At 45.2% G+C, this 13306-nt stretch overlaps 1 protein-coding gene across 2 annotated transcripts in view; it reads left to right on the plus strand.

The window, feature by feature from the left end:
* Positions 1–84: 84 nt before the first annotated feature.
* Positions 85–13306, plus strand: part of VCF1 (VCP nuclear cofactor family member 1) — a 17071-nt gene continuing 3849 nt past the window's right edge. For both annotated transcript variants that reach the window (XR_006061329.1, XM_004013142.5), the window contains exons 1-2: positions 85–335; positions 4914–5013. Coding sequence is in view for 1 of the 2 variants with exons in the window: in XM_004013142.5 (XP_004013191.2) it covers positions 115–335; positions 4914–5013 (321 nt within the window). In the remaining variant the exon portion in view is untranslated. The remainder of the gene's footprint in view (positions 336–4913; positions 5014–13306) is intronic.

Raw genomic sequence — 13306 nt, forward strand, 5'->3', positions numbered from 1 at the left:
CGCTCCTCCCCACCCCCCGAGCCCGCCTCTTCCTGTGGGCGGGGCTACCGGTCGGCGCGGCCGAGCTCGCGCCACTGCGCACTCGCGGGAGGGCGGTACCACGGCGGCGGCGACATGGGGGGGCGCGGAGCAGACGCCGGAAGTAGCGGAGGGACGGGTCCCCCCGAGGGGTACTCAGCGCAGGCCGCCTCCGCCCGAGCCGCGGCCAGAGCCAAGGCCCGAGGGGGTGGGCGTGGCGGCCGCCGGAACACGACCCCCTCGGTTCCCTCTCCTCGCGGAGCGGCGCCGCGTCGCTCGTCTCCATCTGCTGCCATGAGCGAGCGCCTCCGCCCCAGGTGAGTCCGCAGGGCACCCTCTTCCCCTCAGCCCCTCGCCCGGTGTTGTGTCCTGGGGTACACGGAGCCGAGGCGGGTGCGACGCGGGGTCCGAGCGAGCCTGGGCCCTGCGAGTCTCCGTGTGGGTGCCTTGCTGTCCGGGCGGGGAGAGGGGAGGGATGCTCGGCTGACTGGGAACCTGATCCCCGGGGGCGCCGGAGCGGTGACTCCTCAGGGCCCGGGTCACCCCTCGACCCCATCTTTCTTCCCCCAGGCCCCCATCTTTCCCTGTTTGGAATGAAGTCCGGTCGGTCCCGGCGGAGAGAAGGGGGCCCCAAAGCTTCCCTGTCCTAAATTTAGGAGGGTGGGGGGATGGGAGGAATGGCCGATGTTGGAGAGGAGCCTCTCGGGCGCCTTTGAGGGGACGGCGGGCGGGTAGCCGGTCTCCCCAAGGTCGGGAAGAAGGACTGGGCTTAACTCCGCAGGACGGAAGGGTTAGGTCAGATCGAAGCCCTTGTGCCCTGCTGGGCCGTCGTGGACGCAGAATGGGCTAGGGCTGAAGTCATGACCTGTGGCTTCCCTCCTTGGCCGTAGCGTGAAGAGCAGGCAGAATTCTAAACAGTTTGGGTGCCGAGCCGTTTGACTCCGAAGGCGGGAGGTAGGGCTATATTGCGACGCACTTTTCCTCCGAGCCTGGAGCCGGGGCTTAACCTAGAGGGTGCTGAAGATTCCTTTCCTTTTTCTCATTTCTCACCTCTGTGAACAGGTTAGGGAGGGAAAAGTTGGGATTGTACCCCAGAATGGAGAAGATGGACTTTATTCGAAATTAGAAAAATCCCTCATCGTGGAGTTTGAACTGAAAACTGTAGATTATCACCAAGTCCCATCTTTCGTTCTTCTGATCAGGAAGCAGATTTAGAAAGCTCAGTTGGTTTACCTGGGTCTTTCTAGGCCAATACTTTGGCCGTCTGATGCGAAGAACTGACTCATTTGAAACGACCCTGATGCTGGGAAAGATTGAAGGCGGGAGGAGCAGGGGACAACAGAGGATGAGATGGTTGGATGGCATCACCGACCTGATGGATATGAGTTTGAGTAAGCTCCGGGAATTGGTGATGGTCCTGGAGGCTTGAGAGAGCTGCAGTCCATGGGTTGCAAAGGGTTGGGTACAACTGAGCGACTGAACTGAACTTCTAGGTTCACTGTTCTCTTCTTCTTTTTTTTTTTTTTTCCCAAAATAATCTCAGTGAGGCTTAAGTGAATGAGACTGGGATTGCCTTGGTAAATTATGCTGTAGGTTTTTTTTGTCCCTCTATGTATTTAGTGATTTTTGAATGTAATTGACAGTCTTTCCACGGGGACCTGACCCTAGAGCGTATTAATTCATAGGGTTGAGATTCTGGAAAGCATCTTGGAAGTTCTTTAGGGCAATAGTGAGAATCAAGAGTTCTCCAAACGTTTGCATATTGATTTGGGTCATGTAGTGAGAGGGCCATAAAACCTCTACTTGTATATGAAAGAAGAGTGGGCTCAATTTGAAGTTAGGGGACCAGTGTACCAACTTGCTACTGAGATTAGTCACGGGATCCTTACGTATAGTAAGCCTGATATAACTGCCAGTTTTTTCCTTCCCACACCCAGTTTGTACTTCCAGCAGTCACTCGGGATGTCTCACATATCTGAAAAAGTCTAAATATTTCTCAGAAAAACATTCCTTTTATCCAGTGCTGTACACAAATACCCTGGATGCGCTTATACTCCTAGCAGATTCCTTTTATCTCGTTCACACAGCCTCACATGGTAACTTCTTTACTGTGAAAGAAGTCACGTGAGTTGGCAGTGCTTTCTCTGCTCCCATGTGTTGTGTAGTACAGTGGATCAGATCCAGCTGTCTTAGCATCTTCAGGTCAGTTCAGATCTGCGGATCTGTTTCCTCAATTTTAAGAGGAAGCGTTGGTCTGTGATGGTGGATCTTCATACAGGAGGGGTGGGTATGGGTATGTGCGCCTGCGCTTGCTCAGTTGTGTCCGACTCTATTCAACCCCATGGACTGTAGCTCAGCAGGCTCCTCTGTCTATGGAATGTCAGAGTGGGTTGCCATTTCCTTCTCCAGGGGATCTTCTCGACTCAGGGATCGAGCCCAGCCTCTTGCATCTTCTGCGTTGGTAGGCAGGTTCTTTACCAGCTGAGCCACCAGGGAACCCCTGTGTGGGAGGGAGGTCCCTACTCCAATTAAAACATGCAGTGTCTCTTCCATAAATTGAAGGGTTTTTTTTTGGTAGGGTGAAATAGTTCTGTCATTTTAAAAATAAAGTTTGAAAACCACTAGTCTCTGTTTTCTAGGATTTCTTCTGTGCTCAGTCTCTAGGAGGGGACAGGAGGGTTGGAGAGAAGTGAAGTGATGAAAAGTGATATATCCTGCCATCCTGAGAAGTAACAGATGCTAAACAATAATCTGTAACTAAATGGCTAGGGAGAATGTAATTAGTTATAGGGTGACTGATCAAATTATAACCTGGCCTATGGCGTTAATGTTAAAAGTTACAATCTGACTGATTATGTTGAACATGAAGCTATGGTTTTGTAAAATATTCATGATGTTGAAAGAAATGCTTCAAGGATGAATTCTGCAAAGAGCTTAGAAAAAGGAGAATGAAGAACATATAGGGCTCATTCTTAATCCAGAACCATCCAAAGGAGAGAACTCCCAAAAGGCCGGAGAGATCTTCTGGTACCTGAAGACATCAGCTAATTATGAAGCAGGGATATTTCATGTGACTTTCTCAGTTTAATTGAAATCTTCAAAACCAGCCCATCCTCTTGACGTTCATCGTCTTGTCACTGGAAAGATAGTAACCTTCTCTCCCATTATAAATGAGGAAACTGGAAAGTTGTAGTCAGGCCATGAGTTTGCTGGCTGTGACTCAGCAGCCCCGGCACAATCATCTGTTGGAACGCTGATAAAAGAGGAGTTGAGGGGCCGTCGCCATCATTCGAGGAGTTTCTCTTTGGGCGGAAGCTGGGTGTAGCGATTTCTTGGTTCAACTAGCACATCCATTTAATGATTATTAAAGCCTGATATTTATCTAGTTTTTAGCCTCCAGTACATCAAGGTAAGATCTAATCCCCTGAGAGAAAGGTGAGGAGCCGATCTTCTTTTGTAAACAGCTGAGTCTTAGGATGATGCTGTCCATTGGCTCACAAAGAGTCGAACACACTGAACTGAACTGAGGCTTAGACCGGTGTAGTCCCTGCTGGTTGGCTAGTGCTTCCTCAGAATCATACCCCCCATATTTATCTTTCCAAGCCTAAACTGGGTCCATACCCATCGATTAATAACGTTAGATGCATTCACAAGTGAGAGAGAATTGAGCTTAGGGTGATAAATTTTTGCCGACGTCCAGACCTGATCAAAGCCCCTCTACTCACGTAGAATGTGTAACTGTATTGAAAATACTGTGCGTTCAAATTCAGTATTTTCCACAAAGCTCTCTTACCCTCTAGATAGAGCAACTTGAACCCTGAAGAGCTTTCATTATAACAGCTTATGATGCTTTGTATAAATCAACCTTTCACCAGCTCTGTCCAGTAGAATTTTCTGTAGCTCTTCTCTCCGCGGTAAGTGTACTGGAGTGGGTTGCCATTTCCTCCTCCGATGGTCTTCTCGACCAAGGAATTGAACCCAAGTCTTCTGTGGCTCCAGCATTGCAGGTGGATTCTTTACTGCTGAGCCACCAGGGCAGCAAAGTTCCATGCAGTTTGACTTAAAAGTATACCTCCTTTAATAATTTCTGTTTTCTAACTGGAGTTTTAGAAGTCCTACCAGCACTAGTTTTTGCGTAGAAAACATGCAAACTCTGTCTCCATCATACACCTCAGAGTACTTGACTGAGAAAGAGGTGTGATTTTTCTTTAAACCTGGACATTTTAAGCAACCGGTGCTGCAGTGCAACAGTGACAAGCTGGTGAAGTAACTTCTCTAACAATACCAGGTGGTGCAGCCAGCCATCACGTTAATGTGTCGGAGAGCTGCCTTTGCAGTGATTGTCCAGAAAAGTAATTTGATGCGTTAGAGGGCAGAGAGCTTTTGTGTTAATGTGATAATTGGGGGAAAATCAGAGATGAAAGAGAATGAAAGAATAGAGGCTGCCTCCAACCTCTAATGCTCTTCCTTTGTAGCACCGTTTTATAAGGATTTTAAGTGTAAATAGGCAAAGGCAGCCACTCCCGTCTTAGATGTTGCCACATGGACAGGAGTAAAATTAGGATAACTTGGAATGGTAATTTCAGGAAATGGAGGACGAGATCACCTTCGTTAGGTAGAGTTGGAGAGCTTAGTCATCAATGTCTTCCTGCGCTTGTTTATTCCCAGTAAGCATTTCAAATCGTCAGGCTTCTTCTTAGAAATTAGTTGTACTAATTTAAGCTTGACTTTCCTCCTGTTGTTTTTCATTTTTGCTCTTCTAACTTTTTTGCCTGTTGGATTATCATATGACGATCTATCTCTCAGGCAAGAGGGCAAATTTAATATGTTTAAATTACAGTTTGAAGTGTGCAGAAGACCAATTCTTTTTTCTTCTCGTTGTGGCTTAATTCCAGGAAAAGGAGAAGGAATGGCAGTGAAGAAGACCACCATCTCCCCCCACAGACCAAAAGGAGCAGTAGAAATCCTGTCTTTCACGATTCTTGGGACACAGAGGTAGGAAGTGTGGTCGAGAGCACCTGCTGTTTTCACTGCTTGAGCCACTTCTGGGGAATGAAAATTATTTGAGTAGAGAAAAGTGATCTGACTTGATTGCAGTGTTTCTAACCTTTTTTTTTCTTGCTTCTGAGTCATGGCTGTTTTGAGGATGCTACCCACCTTCTCCACAGCAAAACAGCCTGTGTTTGCATGTAGTAATACGTACACATGCCCAGAATTTGTATGTTATGGGTTTTATGGACCTCTGAAAGCCCATCTTTGAACCCTTGTTGGTATTTCAGAAGCCACAACTTCTTTTATTTTTTAAAGTTTTTTTAAAAAAATATATGGACCATTTTAAAAGTCTTTATTGAATTTGTTGCCATATTGTTTCTGTTTTATGATTCGGCTTTTTTTGGCCTCGAGGCATATGGGATCTTAGCTCCCAACCAGGGATGGAATCCGCACTCCCTGTATTGGAAGGCAAAGTCCCAACCACTGTTCGGGGGATGAGTCTCTGAACTGAGGTTTCCTGGGTGCTTCTGTGTCCCTCCTATGCACTTGAATGCCTGGTCTGCAGTGGGGCAGGGAAGCTGACCAGATGCTGCTATTATTAATAAATGACGCACCTGAAGCTTTGACCCTCAACGGTTGTCGGCCTAAGAGAGAAACTCCTCCCTGCAAAGGTCCCTAAGCCCCAGCCTTGTCACTTAAAGCAGAACTCCGTGCCTCCCAATTCTCGCATAACCAGAATACTTTGTACTTTAGTTCTTGATAGTAGGATTTGATCTATATTCGGTCTTTAGCAGAAATCCAAAGTAACTCCCTCAAGGAGGGAAAAAATCAGTAACTGTCAGGTAGGTAATCTTCATTCAAGAGCAGCTGATGCACCCCAGAGCAGACTCGATCCTTCTACATGGGGACTGAGTTTTCCGTAGCTTTTATCCCCCCTTTTAAATCCTCGTATCATTTCCGCCCCCCTTTAGAGTAGTAGGAAAGTGTTGAGCTTTAGGTTAACGTAATAACTAGGGAATTTCACAGATGGGAAAAAAACAAAGATTAAAGGCTGCCATGAACATCTAACGATAAGAATTGAGTTTCCACGATTCTTTTGAGTTAAGACTTCATTAAAAGAGTGTGTGATGATTGCTTTCATGATACCAGTGTAAATATTCTTTACTTGTGCCTGTATGTCAGAACTGCTGTTTGATGTTTGCACTAGTTCAAAGGTACAGTAGATCTTTTTATTTATTTTTTGTATTGATCTTTTTTCCTCCTGTGTCTACAGTTTTACTGCTTGAGAGCAGGAGTGTAAATGGTCATTTTTTTTTTAAAAATCAAGCATTTCTGATCTCTTATTTTGAATACTGCTCCCTAGTGTTAGGTTTGGTTGTATCTTGGTTGCTGTTTGTGGAGAATGACCTTCACTCCTTTCTGGTGCCATGCATTGCTCTCACGGAAGAAGCTGGTGTATTGTTGTTCAGCCTGTGGGTTCATGTGTGGTGTTCTTACTTGTCCAGAGAAACTCAGCGATTAAACCACTCTGTAGTTATTGGTCGGAAGCGTGGACTGGATTGCCCAGGTAATAATTAACAGTCAGCACAGGTACTTTTTACCTGTCGTGGTAACCTGAACTTGCTGGTAGGCCCTTAGTTTCGTCACATTTACTGGCGTCTGGTGCTGTTGAGTAATGTGGCTGAGCAAACCCAGGGAGTGCTGGAGCAGCAAATGGCAGGGGGAGATACCTTTAAAATGGAAAGTTAAGTCCTGAATAATTAAATCTGCCACTGGAGTAGATCATTATGTTTATAGTGTAAGAATAGCCAGTTTAGGGACCTTTGGGTGCTCGTTGACAATTGTGTACAAAGGGGAATATAATGATAAGTCATTACTAGTGGATTCTTAATTTTACTAATTTGCATAATGAAGTCTATTATTAGTGAAAATGGCATCTTTTAATTCTAAGCTAGGGCCAGCAAGGTATATTTCCTTAAAACACTTAAGAGAAACATTTCCTGTCTTTCCTGAAATGCTTAAGTTTAGAATTTTTTTCTTTTCACATGAACAACTTTCATTTGGTTAATTTCCAGAGCTCACCGTTTTCTCCTACATGTAATAATATTGCCAGGTACTGGGAAATAAGGCATGAGGTGTTGGAATTATTTTGACCTGTGCCACAAGTTAAGTCATGCTTATCTGTAAAATGGAGATGGTATGGGCCTCTTTTTTCCTTGATTCTAGGAAGCTGAAGAATGTGAACCGACTTGCCAGATTAGTTACGTAAAGAGAAATTCTGAATCTACTTGTACATTTTCTTCCTGTCACTTTGGTGGGTGTTATGATCTCTACTTTTTAGATGGAAAAATTGGGCCACAGAAAATAAAGTCACTTGCCCAGAGATACATAGCTAGTACGAGGCAGGTCAGTGAGCCCCGGAATGTGAGCTACCCACAGTGTGAGCATCTCCTGGAAGACAGATCAGAAGGTCTGAGGGACTTTGCTAAATATGCTCAGTGCTGCTAGGCCCTGGACTTCTCTTGAATCGTGGGAACAGAGAAGAATATTTTTCCCCCAGTTAATGCTCTGAAACTATATTACCTCAAAAGCAAGTTTAGTAAAGAAATTGGGGTTTGGTATTCTTTTCAGCTTTGATCAGTCTTTGCCTTGAAGACGTTGAATGTTTACTCCAGTGGCTTAGATTTAATGACTTGGGAGCTTTAGGGTAGTGTTTTGAAAATTGAGATATAGTTTATAGGTATAGGAATAAAAAAGTTTTTTGAAAGCCATTCTAGATGATTCCTGGTAGTTCAGGTCTAAAGCAGGTTCTCTTTTCTGTCTGGTGAGTAAGTGAAGTGATTGGTTACTTTGCGTCTTCCTGTTGAGTCCTTTCCAAAGGAAGCCCTATTCCCTGACCTCACACAGTGACCGGATGGGTAAAAACTAGCTGAAGTTAATTGAGTTAGGCTGACCTTTTCTTAGGTTGGCCGTCTTGGTTTGAATTGTAGCTTTGGTTATAGGAATGATGCTCTTTATTTTCAGCTTGAACATCTTTCTTGTAAAAAACGACACTGGACACTTCCACTGAATCTGGCCTCTGGTGTGTGGGTAAATGCCTTACAAGAAGTACTGCTACCTGAGTGAATGAAAGCTCTACTGTTTTTAAATACAAAGACTCCAACTTAAAAAAAAAACAACTTTATTTCACTGTGCCAGGCAGGACTTAGCTGTGGCATGCAGACTGTTAGTTGCGGTGTGTGGGATCCAGTTCTCTGGCCAGGGATCGAACCAGGGCCCTCTGCATTGGGAGCACAGACTTTGAGCCACTGGACCGGCAGAGAAGTCTCACCACCACCCCCCCCCCTCTTTTTTTAAATACTTTTAACTTACCAAGACTGAGCTTTTAAAGATTTTTTGGATCATTATAAAATCACAGCAGGTAGAGAACGAGAAGATGTGGAAATAAAGCAGAGGTGGCTTAACTGGAACAGCCTCTGTCTTGTTCTTGTGTCTACTAGAAGGGAAATCTTTGATGTCATTTCCCTGGAACCCCAAGGGTGTTTCATTAGGAGTGCAGAGGCATGGCAAAAACAGTAGAACCAGAGGGATCTGTGCATCGTTAAAACTAGGATGCCATAAGTCCGTTTGTCTTAACTTATAAGAATTAGCAGAATGTTAGGTGATTTTTTGTTTTTAAATTTATATGACCCTGGGAATATTTAGCATAGCTTTGTAAGAGGGTATTTTAAGACTTTGTTTTTGCTTATTCTCATCGTTAACCTGTCTAGGGTAGTACGACCAGCCTGAGACAAAACTGTTTTGGCAGACTCGGGGTGCTGCGTCAAGGTTGTGTACTGAAAACCCTGTAGCAGGGGACTTCGTTGGTGGCTCAGGGGTAAAGAATCCACCTGCCACTGGGGGAGACGCAGGTTCGGTCCCTGACCTGGGAGGATCCCACTTGCCATGGAGCGGCTGAGCTCGTGCAGCCCCAACTCTTGAGCCTGTGCTCTGGAGCCCAGGAGCTGCAGCTGCGCAGGCCACGTGCCCTAGAGCCTGCGCTCTGCGAATAGAGGAGCCCCCGGAAGGAGATGCCCTCACGCCGGAACTGGACAGCAGACCTGCTCGCCGCAACTCGAGAAAAGCCTGTGCAGCAGTGAAGACCCAGCACAGCCAAAAGAAACATAAATAAATTTAAGAAACTATTAAAAAAACAGCCCTGTAGCAAAGTAACTGAAATTATTAGGTTGCTGCAAAAGTAATTGCAGTTTTGCAACATTGAAATTTGCCACTTGATATTGAAATACAGGGCTTCCTAGGTGGTGCAAGCGGTAAAGAACCCACTTGCCAGTGCAGAAGATGGAAGAGACGCCAGGTTCTATCTCCGGGTAAGAAAGCGGGCATGGCAGCCCACTCCAGTGTTCTTGCCTGGAGAATCCCATCAACAGAGGAGCCTGGCGGGCTTCAGTCAGTAGGGTCACAAAGAGTTGGATACAACTGAAGTGGCGTAGCACACATACACATGGGAATACATTCTAGATAAATGAGGTTATGTTATACGTCATTTTAATGTGCGTTTGTGGGTCTTATCTTTTTTAATATGACTTCTTACTTGCTGTTTGTATTTATTTTAGACAATAGAAATGATGTTAGATAAAAAGCAAATTCTAGTAGTTTCCTTATTTGAGTTCAAAATGGTTCGTAAAGCAGTGGAGATAACTCGCAACATTAGCAGTGCATTTGGCCCAGGAACGGTAACAAACGTACAATGCGGTGGTGGTTCAAGGAGTTTTGGAAAGGAAACGAGAGCCTGAAGATGAGGAGCGCAGTGGCCGGCCGTGGGAAATCGACAGTGGTCAGCTGAGACCATCATAAAAGCTGATCCTCTTACAGCTACACGGGAAGTTGCCAAAGAACTCCCTGTTGGCCGCTCTACGGTCCTGCGGCGTCTGCAGCAAACCAGAAAGGTAGAAAGGCTCGGAAAGCGGGGGTCTCATGAGCTGATGGGAAATGAAAAACGTCGTAGTTTTGAAGTGCCATCATCTCACATCCTGTGCATCAACAATGGACCATTTCTCAATTGGATTGTGACGTGTGATGAAAAGTGGATTTTATATGACAACTGGTGACAACCAGCTTAGTGGTTAGACTGAGAAGAAGCTCCAAAACACTTTCCAAAGCCAGTCTTGCGTCAGAAAAAGTCATGGTTACTGTTTGTGGTCTGCTACTGATCTGATCCACTACAGCTTTCTGAATCCAGCAAAAACATTATGTCTGAGAAGTACGCTCAGCAAATCGATGAGATGCACCAAAAACTGCAACGCCTGCACCTGGCATTGGTCAACAGAGAAGGCCCAGTTCTCCGCGACAGCACCTGATCACATGCCAGGCAACCAGCGCTTCACACGTTGCCTCACATGCTGTGTTCACCTGACCTCTTGCCAACCAGCTCCCACTTCTTCAAGTGTCTTGACAACCTTTTGCAGGGAAAACTCTTCCACAACCAGCAGGAGGCAGAAAATGCTTTCCAGGAGCTCATCAAATCCTGAAGCAGGGATATTTATGCAACAGAAATAAACAAACCGATTTCTCATTGGGGAAAATGTGTTGATTGAAATAGTTCCTATTTTGTTTAATAAAGGTATGTTTGAGCCTAGTTATACTGTGGTGTTGGAGAAGACTCTTGAGAGTCCCTTGGACTGCAAGGAGATCCAGGCAGTCCCTCCTAAAGGAGATCAGTCCTGGGTGTTCATTGGAGGGACTGATGCTAAAGCTGAAACTCCAATACTTTGGCCACCTCATGCGAAGAGCTGACTCATTGGAAAAGACCCTGATGCTGGGAGGGATTGGGGGCAGGAGGAAAAGGGGACGACAGAGGATGAGATGGTTAGATGGCATCACCGACTCGATGGGCATGAGTTTGAGTGAACTCCAGGAGTTGGTGATGGACAGGGAGGCCTGGCGTGCTGTGATTCATGGGGTCGCAAAGAGTCAGACACGACTGAGCGACTGAACTGAACTGACTGATAGTGATGTAAAATTCACGGTCCGAAACCATAATTACATTTGCATTGACCCAGTAACTTTTTAAAAGATCCATTCAAAATGGAGGAACACTCAAAAGTTTTAGAAGTGTTAGTCACTCAGTTGTGTCCGATTCTTTTTGACCCCCTGGACTGGGGCCCACCAGGTTCCTCTGTCCGTCGAATTTCCCAGGCAAGATTGTTGGAGTGCGTTGCTATTTCCTTCTCCGGGGGATCTTTTCAACCCATGGATCAAACCTGGGTCTCCCACACTGCAGGCAGATTCTTTTATCGTCTAAGCCACCAGGGAAGGCTCACTGTTCAAGTTCTTGAAATATTTGTGATACCTTGCATTAGCTCCGAGCACGGATAGCTACCCAAGCAGTTTCATCTTGAACCTGACTGTTGTCTCATTGAGTAATGAGGATACATACATGTTTTTAGGCAGAAACTTCAAACAGATGGTGTGGTCCAACTCTCTCTTGTAAGGATATGCAGTTACTTATGGACACAAAGTGACCCCTGTATTTTCTTCCCATGCATATTTAGGAAGTAGTTTTAATTGGCCTACTGAACTTACTTGGAGTCTTATGGGCCCACTGGCATTAGCAGACCTGGCGCTCTCTCAAGTCGTTGGGCACTCGGGGGCACCGTTTCAAGTTAGAAGCCGTGATGGACTTGGCTGGGAGCACCTCGTGCACGTAACTCGCATTCTGCAGTGGCCTTAGGGTGAACTTTCATTCTCACTCCAGGGATGGAGTGTGTAATACAATCAGCAAGATTTTTTTTTTTTTCTTTTCAGGCTCATGTAAATTAAAAGCACCACTGAACCTGGAGATGGATGTGAGGGGAAGCCGGGGCTTGAAGGAAAATAAAATACGATGTTGCTCTGCTTTTCTAATTAAGAGAAAGCATACAGCTCTAGGTAATAAATGTACCCGTGTATCCCAGCTCGCTGTCTATGAAGCAGAGACTCACTAATTAACAGTCCCGCCTGGGGGACTTTCTAAAGGTTATTAGTAGAAAGAGTCTTCAGAGTTATTTTGTTCCTACCATGGGTTTAAATGGGCTCTCTCTTAAACTGACTTCACACTGTGGGAAAGTAAAATTCAGGGCAGCCTAGCTGAGCACCAGGCTCTCTTTACTAACCCTCTGCTGTATCATTGGAGCCGCGTGAACTAAGACAAGGAGCTTCGGCTTCTCTGTTCCCTGCTCCACGATTTAGACCTGTTCTTTCTGCCAGAAACAGTGCGTGTCCCTCTGCGTTCTCTCAGGCTTTTGAGTGCTTTTTTCTGATGCTTTTCCCTTCCTGGCCCTCCAAACAATCCGATCCAGAAAAGCTCTACCAAGTGGGGGAAATGCAATTTTTTTTCTTGTCTCAGGTTTTCAGTTTTATAAGACAAAACAATTGATTTCTGCATATTCTTAAGGCTTTGCTAGAGACTTAAAATTTAGTTCTACACCTTCAGGGTTAAAAGGAAATAATGGTTTTTCCTTTATCCCATAAAGTTAAGATCTATTAGAGTAACTTTTCAGACTTTCTGAAGTGGTCCCATAGAAATGCTTCATTTTGTGACCTGTACATACCGAATATACTCGAGCATTGTTGAGAGGAAGCCTCACGGAACCAGTACCCTGATGATGGGGCACTGTTTTATATTACGCCGCTTGCTGCTGGCCCATCTGTGGATGGTGACGTGTTCCCCGAAGGCCCCGTCCCCCAAGTGCCAGGACTGGTCTCAGAAGGCAGAAGTAGGAATGAGTGCCCTCTGAGAGATTCGTTCTCGCCTTTAATGACGGCACGTGTGGAAGGGTTATGTGTATTTAAACGACATACAAAGTGCATCCACCTGGATTCCTAGGCTCTCAGTAGGTTCTCTTAGTCTAAAAGCACCATCAGTCTGCTGTCGGTCTGCTAATGATTCAGCTGGAATAGTTCAGAGGTTCTTAAGCTGTTAGATTAAATGAGATGAAACGGCCTTCCTAAAATCTTACTGACAGTATCGTTGTATTACTTTAAGTCTCAGTCTTAGAGTTAGAAAAAAATTGAAGACCTTACTCTCTTTTGAAGTAGCTCTCTTTAGTTCTTTTAATGACTGCATTTTGTCCTTAAAAGAAGTATTTTTTTGTAGAAGCTATAGAAAATAAAGATTTTTTAAAAGTAGGTCTAAACGCTATTTTGGCATGTCTGTCCTTCCAGAATATTTTTGGTGTCCTTATGTGTATACATAAGCGCTTTGAAAACCAGCAGACTTACTGTACATCATTCTGAAGCCTATGAAGACGGTGTTAAA

The sequence above is a fragment of the Ovis aries genome, chromosome 11, assembly GCF_016772045.2.
Source record: "Ovis aries strain OAR_USU_Benz2616 breed Rambouillet chromosome 11, ARS-UI_Ramb_v3.0, whole genome shotgun sequence".
Classification (NCBI taxonomy): Eukaryota; Metazoa; Chordata; class Mammalia; order Artiodactyla; family Bovidae; genus Ovis; species Ovis aries.